The sequence below is a fragment of the Lithobates pipiens genome, unplaced genomic scaffold (assembly GCF_037356315.1).
Source record: "Lithobates pipiens isolate NorthernLeopardFrog02 unplaced genomic scaffold, aLitPip1_a1.2 Scaffold_18, whole genome shotgun sequence".
In the NCBI taxonomy this organism is placed as follows: domain Eukaryota; kingdom Metazoa; phylum Chordata; class Amphibia; order Anura; family Ranidae; genus Lithobates; species Lithobates pipiens.
This window is the reverse complement of record NW_027507758.1, coordinates 343,142,111-343,154,339: the sequence shown is the minus strand read 5'-3', so window position 1 is coordinate 343,154,339 and position 12,229 is coordinate 343,142,111. Positions and strand designations below refer to the sequence as shown.

Here is a 12,229-nt window from a genome sequence, read left to right as displayed (position 1 = left end):
TGTTTCGTTTTGCACATGCTGTGTGTTTGCTTCAGTGTTTGGTATACCATTAACAATTAATGACACTGAAAGCGTCTATAACTATATAACAAAACTATATAATAGGAGGACACCATCTATCCAATCACTCTGTATCCAATCCAACCAGGCCCTTGCACTACATCAGGGGTGTCCCATAGGCTGCATGCCCTAGGGAATTTAGCAGGATGCCTGAGCCCATCTGAAGGAACACTGAGGAAGCCAGGAAAATGTATGTGTGGAGAAATGCTGGTGATGCTGTTAAAACTTAGTTGATGGGTGAAGGTGTGTGCTAATGAGGTCAGCTGGTAAACTTCTTCCTGTGTCTTACTGGTTTCTCTGTCTCTGTCTGTATACCAGGAAGTCACTGAACCTTTCTAAGAAATATAGCAAGGGCTAAGGAAAGGCCTTGTTCTCAAAATCACAGAAAGCTTGTATTTTTTTTTGCAACCGAGGTAGATTAATGGTATATTGGTACATCGAGGAGCTGGATCTTAGAAAAAAAAAGGTGAACTTCGCCTTTAATCAGTAACTTTATGTGTTACATGTCTGGCTGTACAAGGTCAAAAATGTGTGTCAGCTGTTTTGGAAGATAAACATTAGACATACGTGTATTTAAACTGTGTATTTATCTGTTTGCCTGGGATTCACCTCTGAAGCCTGTACCTTACAAGTTTGTACTGTGCATTATATCCTGTGACCAAGATTGTCTTCAGCCCACTTTGCCTCATTAATTATGTGATTATCACCTAAACCTGTAAAATAACAAGTATTTTGAAAAAAAAAGACACCTAAATCTAGGCATTTTGATAACACTCACATTGTAGTGTTTTTTTTTCTTTTGCAGGCTTTTTCCTCTAAGAGAGCAAGGTTTAAATTTCTACGCCAAGGAACTGACCTCATATGAAATTGAGGTAAACCAGAATTATTTGTATCATTTTTATATTTTCATGATTACTGGTTTCATAAGGAAATTTATAAACATTGAAAAATTGTGTAGCCTGCATTTTATAATACTCACTTGTGAAGACAGGTGTTTCACACAACATATTGTGTACAGTTCCAACTTGAAAGGTGTCTAAATAGGCTTTTTCCCCCCTCTCTCTCTCTCATCGCTTTGAGGGTTGACATTTGTTTTCATGGATTTGTGAGAAACCGAGTAGGAGACATCTTTGATGTTCTCAGAAGTGCTTGTGTGACATCTATTAATACATCAAGCTCTAAGAAGATTTTAGATGAGCAAATGACATGGGAAGACTTCCCTATGCTGGCTTTAATAAGCTGTCACTTTTTTAAAACTGTTTAGTGGCTTTTTACTAATGAGCACAGAGATATGCAAAACAAGGTCTCCAGCTGACGTGCTACCCTCAGATCTATTAACTAAACAATGAATAGTAATAGAATGCTTGTGGAGATCATTTATAATTATCATATTATATTCATGTATTTTTATAAAAACATTCTTAGCAATTTTGTATATTTATTTTCCTACATTTTATTGCTTATTTTATGGTAATTTCCTCTGGAAATTTTTATTAAAATTGAGCAGTTTAATCTGTTTTTGTAGCATTACCTTGGTAATAGTAAATTGTCTTAATATTCTGTTTGTGATTGTCTGTCTTATATAATTAAGCAATGCGTTTCAAAGTCTAGACAGTGATCTTCTTTCAGTTATCATGGATTTGGCATAAATATTTTTCTATAATTTTAATTTGCAAATTAAGTCCCACACTCAACGCGTGTTTTCAAATCCATTATTTTTTGATGGTTGTGCTGCACAATTATGGTTACTAAAAGTTGAGAGGCTGGTAGAAAATAAGCTCCAGAGAGAAAAATTAAGGGAGAATGTATTTTTTTTATTTAATCTGGTTTCCAGCTTTTGTTCTTTTTTCCAGCTTTCTGTCTGCAATTCATCTTAGTTCCAATCATCTTCGTAGACGATCAACGGCATAAATTCCTAGAGCTGTTTTCACACCATTACACATGGGTTTAGAACATTAGTAATGTTGCTGAGTTTAAATTGATCATCTAATGTAACATTTAAAACTTTATACATCAAAGTATCATGTACAGTACAAATTGACAAGCCTGTATTAAAGTGGAACTTAAAGTGTAACTTTACTTTTGTTGAGAAAAAAACATTCCCCTCTGGATGATCTATGTGCATTGCAGGGATTTTAAACAAACTTTGTTGTAAATTCCTACCTTTTGTTATTCTGCAAAAAACAGCTGTTTGTGTCCAAGAGCACAGAAAATGTTAATGGCAGTGGTTTTATAATTATCAATCAGCTACTGCACTTGCAGGGTTCTAATGCGGAGACTGCCAGGATCTGTATCCCTTTAGATTTGATTTCCCTTTGGGAGTATCTCACCAAACATGACTTTTCTAGAAAATGCCCAAAATCTAGTATATCTTAGTATAGATTTCTGGGAAAATCAGCAAGCTAATAACACAGCGTATGTTACAGAACACCTCTAGGTTGGTATATTGCATTGCATTTAAAGAAAATTACAGCAAATTACACAATACAATAAGACAATATGACTTGTGTAGCAATTGTATATGCTATATTATAATTTTTTTACATGCTATTTATTTTCCCAGAAAAGTAAAGTTACCCTTTAGCTTTATCTGAGTACCACATACAAAAAATGATAATTCATTTATTTTTAATATTCGGAGCAATCTCACCCATCTCTCCATGTGTCCATGCTTTATTTTGTTTACAATCACTTTAAAAAACACTCCCTAGGTCATCTTAAATAAGGGCAGATAGTTAATGTAGCATTTACTTCCTGGAATCCATCTACCCTCACTGTGATAACAACCTAGAAAATCTTGTGCATGCCCAGTACAATATATAGTATCTCAAAAAAGTGAGTACACCCCTCATATTTTTGTAAGTATTTTATAATATATCTTTTTTATGTGACAACACTGAAGAAATTACACTTTGCTACAATGTGTAATTTGCTACAATGTAAAGTAGTGAGTGTACAGCTTGTATAACAGTGCAAATTTGCCGCCCCCTCAAAATAACTCAACACACAGCCATTAATGTCTAAACCGCTGGCAACAAAAGTGAGTACACCCCTAATTGAAAATGTCCAAATTGGACCCTAAGTGGCCACCATTATTTTTCAGCACTGCTGTAACCCTTTTGGGCATGGAGTTCACCAGAGCTTCACAGGTTGCCACTGGAGTCCTGTTCCACACCTCCATAATGACAATGCAGAGCTAGTGGATGTTAGAGACCTTGCTCTCCTCCACCTTCCTTTTTAGGATGCCCCACAGATGCTCAATAGGGTTTAGGTCTGGAGACATGCTTTACCCACCTTTACCCTCAGCTTCTTTAGCAAGACTTGGAGGTGTGTTTGGGGTCATTGTTATGTTGGAATACTGCTCTGCGTCCCAGTCTCGGAAGGGAGGGGATCATGCTCTGCTTCAGTATGTCACAGTACATGTTGGCATTCATTGTTCCCTCGAGGAACTGTAGCTCTATAGTGCTGGCAGCACTCATGCAGCCCCAGGCCATGACACTCCCACCACCATGCTTGACTGTAGCCAAAACACACTTGTCTTTGTGCTCCTCACCTGGTTGCCGCCACACACGCGTGACACCATCTGAACCGAATAAGTTTATCTTGGTCTCATCAGACCACAGGACATGGTTCCTTGTCCTTAGTCTGTTTGTCTTTAGCAAACTGTTTGCAGGCTTTTTTGTGCATCATCTTTGGCAGAGGTTTGCTTTGGGGACGACAGCCATGCAGACCAATTTGATACAGTGTGCGGTGTATGGTCTGAGCACTGACAGGCTGACCTCCCACCCCTTCAACCTCTACAGCAATGCGGCCAGCACTCATACATCTATTTTCCAAAGACAACCTCTGAATATGACACTGAGCATTTGCACTCAACTTCTTTGGTCGACCATGACAAGACCTGTTCTGAGTAGAAGCTGTCCTGTTAAACCACTGTATGGTCTTGGCCACCGTGCTGCAGCTCAGTTTCAGGGTCGTGGCAATCTTCTTATAGCCTAGGTCATCTTTATGTAGAGCAACAATTATTTTTTTCAGATCCGCATGAGGGTTATTTGCCATGAGGTGACATGTTGAACTTCCAGTAATCAGTATGAGAGAGTGAGAGAGATAACACCAAATTTACACACCTGCTTCCCATTCACACCTGAGACCTTGTAACACTAACGAGTTGCATGACACCGGGGAGGGAAAATGCTAATTAGGCCCAAATTGGACATTTCCACTTTGTTGCCAGCAGTTTAGACATTAATGGCTGTGCGATGAGTTATACAAGCTGTACACTCACTACTTTACATTGTAGCAAAGTGTAATTTGTTCAGTGTTGTGACATGAGAAGATATAATATTATAAATATTTACAAAAATGTGAGGGGTGTACTCACTTACACGATTACACACTTACACACTTTCAGAAGGTCAGGCATGCAGACAGGAGGGTGGGCTTAGCTGAGAAAGCCCCTCCTCCCTTCTCCAGATGAAAAAAAAATGGCCATGAAGAATCTTGAGATGCATGACATTCTTTTGGCCTCGGACAGAAACCAGGAGGCAACTAAAGACATGTCAACAAAAATTCAAACAATACACTAAAGAACCACTTCTTCAGGCCAGTCCATGCTATCCACCACCCACCACCCACACACCTGCCGAGAAGCTGCACATCCAGCTCGCAAACTGCACAGTATACCATAGAGAACTTGGACGGCCACACTCCAATAGAGCCACTTTATTGATATGATAAAATTCCAACAGGCAGAATTATATATAGTGGGTAAATTAGATCAAGGTTGGCATGTTTCGTAAAGTGGATCTGTTGGAGTGCAACCATTCATGATCTCTATTGTTTATTGAACATAATAAAGCTTCCTATCCATTTACCAAGGACAGCCTTATAAGGATTAAAAAAAGGCAGGTATTTTTTTCAGTGGCCACACAAGTGACCTCCAGCACTGAATGTACAGTATGTATTTGCAAGGGGTCCTGGGTGTGCTGGATGGTCTATTGATGCTGGCTGCTGAGAGATCTGTTGTTGCTGGTGAGGTCTGTTGTTGCTGAGGTGTATCTACTGTTGCTTGGGGTATATTGTTATGGGGGTTCTATTGTTGCTGGGGGATCTACTTTTGCTAGCTGGATCCATTTTACTGCCTTTTTTGTTATCTTTAACTAATTCCATACATATAACACCACAAAATAATATGCGGTTCTGTATTTCATTAAAAGAGGCAGTATTAGCTGAAACTCGGAAGTTGCTGGAAAAATGGCACACAGGTTTGCACTCCTGGTTCGGGAGGTGCAATTTGATAAAGATGAGCATTTTACCGAAATTTCTATACTTATTTCAGGCCCTGCCAGTTAGGATACCTCCCTCTTATTTTGCACAGGTACAGGCCTTGTTTACCAGATTTGTGTGGGCACAGAAGAAACCTAGAATACCTTGTGTCCAATTATCCCTTCCAAAGCGGTATGGGGGTCTAGCACTGCCGGACATCAGGAAATACTATAGAGCGGTTCACTTGGGCAGAGTTGTAGACTGGGGACGCCACCTGGCATTGAAAAAATGGGTTCAAATAGAGAGTGCTCAAATGGACATCCCCCTGGAGAGCGCGTTATGGTGCTATAGCTCCCTATCGGAGGAGATTAAATCACACCCGCTGATAGGAAATACGCTGCGCCAAAGCTATTGAGCGTCCCTGGCGGCGTCTTTGACGACTACGGAGTCTCCACTGACCCCGATCTTAGGCCACCCACGTTTCCCCCCAGGTATACCTGGGTTGGCTTTCCCGACATTGCGTGAGACCAATTATAATAGGGCCCATAGTTTCGTGAAAGAGGGGAGGTGGCCTACTGTGGCGGAGCTCATGGAAACTGTAGGCCCGTTCCGCCTTGCATTCTGGCCTGCGGCACAAGTCCATCATTTCCTCCACTCTCTCCCCAGCCCGCAGAATTATTCTCACCCACTGACACCTTTTGAGGAGCTCTGCTCTGGAACGGAACCTATCAGACAAGTGCTCTCTGCGACCTATGCAATGTTGACCACCCCCTGAGAGCAGCCGCACCTTCCATGCTTGCGAAAATGGGAGACGGATCTGGACCGCACCTTTACGACCTCACAGATGCTAAACATAATAGGACATTCCCTTAAATCGTCCATATGTACCAAAATCCAAGAAACCAATTTTAAAATATTGACCAGATGGTACTTGACACCTAGCCGTCTGAGCTCTATTTTTCCCGGCACGTCAGATAGATGTTGGAGATGTCAGGAGGAAACAGGGACAATCCTACATATTTTTTGGGCCTGCCCTAAACTGACAGAATTTTGGACCTCAGTTCGTACCATTTCCCAAAAATTCACAGAATACGCTATTCCCGATGACCCGGCGTTCTTCCTGCTTCACCTCTCCTCCATCCCTGTCAGGACGTATAAAAAGTCGATTCTACGACACCTGCTCAATGCAGCCAAATCCTGTATCCCACAATTGTGGAAACAACAACGCCCACCAACCACAGCACATTGGCTGCGGAAGGTGGAAGACATTAAGAAAATGGAGGATCTGGTCCTTTCATCGCAGGACCGGCAGGAGGTGTTCAGGAACACGTGGAGTCTCTGGAATATGTTTATCTTCTCGGAGGAAGGGAAAGCCCTCCTAGGAGTACCGGATATCTGAGGATTAGGAGTACAGACACAGAGATGCGAACCAGACCCATAGCTGAGACCCCCCCCCCCCGCCCTTTTTTTTTTTTTTCTCTTTTTCCTTTCTCCCCCCTCCCCAAGCCAATGGCCGCCCTTCTTTCTCCACTAGATTTATTTTTCTATTTCTTTTGGCTGTTCTTTTACACTGCCTTTCTAATTATTAACTCTTAATAATTATTAACAGAAAAAGAGAAAAGAAGAAAGGGTAGCCGTCAGTGGTTATATGATGGTGGGCTATCTTAGTTTCATTGTATGTACAATTATTCAGTATCGTTTATATACTACCATCTACAAGGCTACCAATGTCATGTTTATATAACTCAGTTCAGGAGGCTGCGTCCTCCAATATAGTCATGTCTGCGATGTTATGGTATGGCATGACCCTTTCTTGTGTTTGAATAAAATTATATTTGAAGGCAGTATTGGGCAGTAGGTAGGGGGTGGAACCGAGGGATATGACTCAGAGATGGGTAGGGAGCGAAAACAAGGGGTGGCTCAAAACCTGGCTCAAAACCTATTCTCTGGGAAAAAAGCCCTGAAAAAAAAAAATTAACGTTGATTGAGTCAATTAAAGTTCTGCTTCAAAGTGACTTAAAATGAGAAATGTTCTCTTTTTTGGTATGCATTTGCCAAACCACTTTGAAATACATTATTCTGTTTGCAACCATTTTTCATAAATGTTGTCACTTTTACCATTTTTGTTCCATTCTCAATTGACTTCTGAGATATGCCATTTCCCTATGACAAATACCAGTTATGCAAATTTCTGAAAAAAAGGGGGACACGTTAGGGATACAACCAACAAGGGGAGTGGAAGAAAAACAGGTTTTTCATCAATAACATGGTAAAAGTGATATAAGGAATGCCTACAGAGACATTTAAGGCAATGTGCTTGATATTTTACTGAGATGTTTTTGTAGAGGGGAAGACATACACAGCATATGAATACACACTCCCAGCAAATGTGCATCTTCTGTGATCCATCTTGGTATACAGCTTGCAATAACCTGCCTTGAAATAAAAATAAACTATGGAAAAATGTGCTTTGCAGAACATCGCCACATGCTCTTCCTCACTCTACACACCATTTGCAACTAAAATATTCACTCCAAAAACAGGCATTTTTTTTTTATCACCATCATATAGAAGACGAAATACACCAATGAAAGACCCAATAGCATGCTAGCAGGCAAATAAGCCCTCTTTTTCTTTGGGCTTTCCTCCTGAAAACGATAGTAGAACACAAATATTCATAGCGCTACTTCTACATATGTTGGTTGTAAAAATTATGCCAGCTTTTGGAGATGAAATTTCAGTTACTAATTATCCATATTTATTTATTTTATTTTATTTTATTCAATAAAAACCAGCTGACATTGAGCCAGGGGAGATTGCTGTACTAACGTTGGATTGTTAGTACAGCGACTCCGACCACAGCTGTCAGGTTTTTCTTTTTGTTCAAGCCATTGGGTTGAACGAAAAAAAAAACTATTGGTGCGTACCAGGTTTTGGAGTGGGCAAGAGCATGTAGTGGTGTTCTGCAAAGCCCTCTTCTCAGTAACTTATTTTTCTTTTCTATATTAGTATTTTTATTCCTGTCTTGCCTATATTTTCACAAATAAAACAGTATCTTTGTCAGTGATTTTTATATAAAGATTGTAAATTGTGGAAAGATTATGCTGAAAATATGATCGTTGTGTGTTTTCATAGTGCCATCATCTCCAGTGGCAAAGTATCAATATTAAAATAAAGAAGGGTAGTATAGGTGGTATGATAGGTAACTTATTCCATAGATTTGTACACAGAGTTGTAATAAAAAAAAATATGTATTGAAAGGAGGCCTCCATACATAGAAGCTGGCAAATTAGAGGAATAAGGGGTAGAAACAAGAGGTAAAGGAAATTACTAAACTGTATATGAGATTAGAGTGGGGTTCTGACAGATGAAAAAGTAGGTCAGTAACTAAAAAAAATAGTTTAGCTAAGATTATATGACAGTCTGAAGAAGGTTTTTAAACATGTGCTTATATGTGTCCAGGATTGGAGAGCACGGAACAATGTGTGTAAAGGTATTCAAGTGGTGAAGTTGTAGCGAAGTGTGAGAAAATGATAAAAGAGGGGGTGCAGGTTACTTTTGGGATGGCATCTGGAAATACTGTGTGTGGAGATGCCAAACTATAGAGAGCTCTGTAGGTTAGAAGTGGACACATTATTTGGATTCTCTAAATTGTTAGCCAGTGGTAGGAACGACAAAGAGGAACACCATTGGCGAGGAAGGAGAGATGTTGATGAGATGTTGTCGAGATGTTGAGTCAATCAGCAGTCATGAATGGATTAGAGTGACTCCAATAGCTAAAGGTGAATAACAAGGCTATGATCTAATAAAGGCAAATGGGTTATTTGCTTTCCAAGGGAATTTTCATTTAGCTTAGTGCATAAGGTAAATCACTACTAACCTATGTCATGCTATCATGTGCAAGAAAACATAACATGTTTCTTTTTTTTTTTATTGCACGTGATTGGGTATTTGTTGTGAGATACATTTTCACAAATTCACTAGCCTAAGAAAAAGTTCCCTTGCAAGTGAACAGTTTATTAGCCTTTATTGAATTAATTAGTGGAGACATGCTTTATAGTTCAGAGTGAAGAGGTTATTCAAATTTGAATGAGAAGGGTGAATGTGAAGAAGATGGTAACTAAAGAGGGTGGAGGGGTCCAAGAGAGTTTTATGAGACACTGCAGGTTTGAATCAGGAAGAGAAAATTCCAGTAGATAGGGCTAGGTTAAGGAGCTATATAAAGCAGGGATATAGGAAACAGAGGGATGAGGATGAAGTTGGAAATTGAAGGTACTGAAAGCCTGCTTTGAGTTTTGGAAGTGTACAGACATGAGAGAAGTATGATTACTTATTAAATGAGAAGATGCCTGAGTTCACATAGAATTTTTGTATGGCATAAATTTCTCTATTTGATTTTCCTCCAGCACCTCACTAAGGCTCAGTTCACACAGGGGGCGACACGAGGCGACACGACTTGCTGCACCGCGACCTGACAAGTCGCCCCCGTTCTGTACTACGGAACCGTTCTAAGAGGAGCGACTCGAGTCGCTCCGACTTAGAGAAAAGGTTCCTGTACTACTTTTGGGCGACCTCGGGCGACTTGCATTGACTTCTATACAGAGGTCATTTGCAAGTCGCCGCTGAGGTCGCGGCAGGTCGCGGCGCGGCAAGTCGTGTCGCCTCGTGTCGCCCCCTGTGTGAACCGAGCCTTAGGTATCACTGGATATTCAATCTCTTTCATTTAAAAGCATTCAAATGTTTTTGTTTGTGTATTAACATTGTGTCTTTTTTTTTTCTTGAAGGAATTTAAAAAAACAAAGGAAGCAACCAAAAGATTCATTATGGCATACAAGATAATGCTGGATTTTTTTGGGTTAAAGTTGGTAGACAAGAATGGAAATGTTTCCAGAGCTGCAAACTGGCAAGACCGATTTCATCATTTAAATGAGTATGTCAGTTCATTCTCACACTAACTAGCATGCAAATAAGTCTTATTTTCTTGACTTAAAGTGGATGTAAACCTGATTCATGAAATTGGAGCTGGGCACATATATCTGTAGTGTTTTCTTATCTCTCTCCAAAGCACTGCGTCCCGTGTGTTTCTTCTGTCCTGTAGCTCTGGTATCAGCCTGATAACTTCTGACAAGTTCTCAGACACAGGAGATAAAAGCAGCCTGAAGATTGTGTCGTGGGAGATTGCTATAAATAGATTAGCAGAGTGCTGCTCGATTCAGAGCACAGCTCTGCACAATACTTCCTTCATTTGCCAATGTGGATCAGGGGGATTGCCTTTCCTCCAATCAGCTGTCTTGGCTGAATGCCAATAATCCACTCCCAGTGTTGAAAAGAAAGAGAAAATCTGTAACATGATGAGCATTTTCTAAAGGATATATAAAGATGAAGACAGCAAATGTACATGCAAAACTTATGTAGGGAGATTTGTTTCTGTGTATTATCTGAGGCTGTTCACTTCACTGGGTATATGTGAGGGTTTACATCCACTTTAAGTAAAAATCCTTTGTACCCAAGCTCACTTATGTAACGTAAAGTTTTTACCTTAATGTATTGCCTGTATTCAGGTAAAAAACATTTGCCACTTGCTGTGCCCTTCCCCGGAAATACCATTGCACAGAGAAGAGAAGTATAACAGGTTATTTTAATTTAAAAAAAAATGCCTTTAAAATCTTTTTAAAGCCTAGACAGCCTAGATCAATGATGGTGAATCTTGGCACTCCATGATGAATTACATTTCCCATGATGCTACACTACACTGCAGAGTGCATGAGTATCATGGAAAATGTAGTTCCAAAACATCTGGGGTGCCAAGGTTCACCATCACTGCCCTAGATCATTACCAGACATTAGCCGCTGCGGAGACTTGATTGTATATAGTTACAAGACCCTGGCCAGAAGATTTAAAGTGAGCGTTACCTTTACTACAGCTTTCACTAAATCCACCCCTCCCTCCAAGCTAAACTGTGTTAACTCCCCCATCCCTTCACAGTTGCTTATCTGCCCAGAGGCCTGGGTAGCTGTACTGGGCCTCAGTTAACCCTGTCTGTACTGTGTAGACAGATATTTATTATGAACTGTAACTAAATTTGAACAATGTCTGTTCTATCAAAGGGTTAAGGATATTGAGGCTGGTCTTCTTGCATTGCATTGTATGTTTTTATGAACAGACTTGGGACAGGCTCATGCTAACATTGTTCAAATCATTTCAGTCAGCCATGACACCTCTAAATATTTAAAAGCTAAGACTTATAAAAAAAAAATTAGGCATACTGTGTGAGTGGGAACACAAAACAAACATATAGCGGGGGTTTCTCAAATCTGACTGCAAAAGTGTAATTATGCTTTAAGATATTATTACAAAAAAGAGTCAGTTTGCAAATATAGCTCTTTACATTTCCTTCACTTCTTTGAGAACAGCCCAGCCAGTTCAGATCTTAGTCTATACTATTTTCCACCACAAACTTTGTGAACTCTGTGTATGAGGAGTTACATCAAATGAAGCATCACCTGCATTTTACGGGTCCTGGCATTGAAATGGCAAAATCAAATGTGTGAAGAGCAACGTGTAATTTAGCTTGATTTTCTAAGCTGTCTTTAAAAATACTGTTTGCCTGGCTATCATGCTGATACAGTAGCTTTAAGGGTCCTTTCACACGGGGCGGATCAGTTCTGATCCGCCCCGTGGATGTCCGTTTGCTCAGCGGGGATCACTCCGCCGATCCCCGCTGAGCAGGGAGATGACAGGTCTGTCTCCGCACACTGTGCAGGGACGGACCTGTCACAGCGCCGCTCTCCCCTATGGGAGATCGGATGACGACGGACCGCAGTGCCCGTCGTCATCCGATCCGATCCGCAGACGGATGGAAAAATAGCTTTTTCCTCCGTCACACTTTTTCGGATCGGAGCG

The 12,229-nt window shown here is 40.4% G+C and overlaps 1 protein-coding gene across 3 annotated transcripts in view; it reads left to right on the top strand.

The window, feature by feature from the left end:
• OGFRL1 (opioid growth factor receptor like 1) overlaps nucleotides 1–12,229 on the top strand; it is a 61,668-nt gene that overhangs the window by 38,877 nt on the left and 10,562 nt on the right. For all 3 annotated transcript variants that reach the window (XR_013276768.1, XM_077487400.1, XM_077487399.1), the window contains exons 5-6: nucleotides 866–932; nucleotides 10,110–10,255. Coding sequence is in view for 2 of the 3 variants with exons in the window: in XM_077487400.1 (XP_077343526.1) it covers nucleotides 866–932; nucleotides 10,110–10,255 (213 nt within the window). In the remaining variant the exon portion in view is untranslated. The remainder of the gene's footprint in view (nucleotides 1–865; nucleotides 933–10,109; nucleotides 10,256–12,229) is intronic.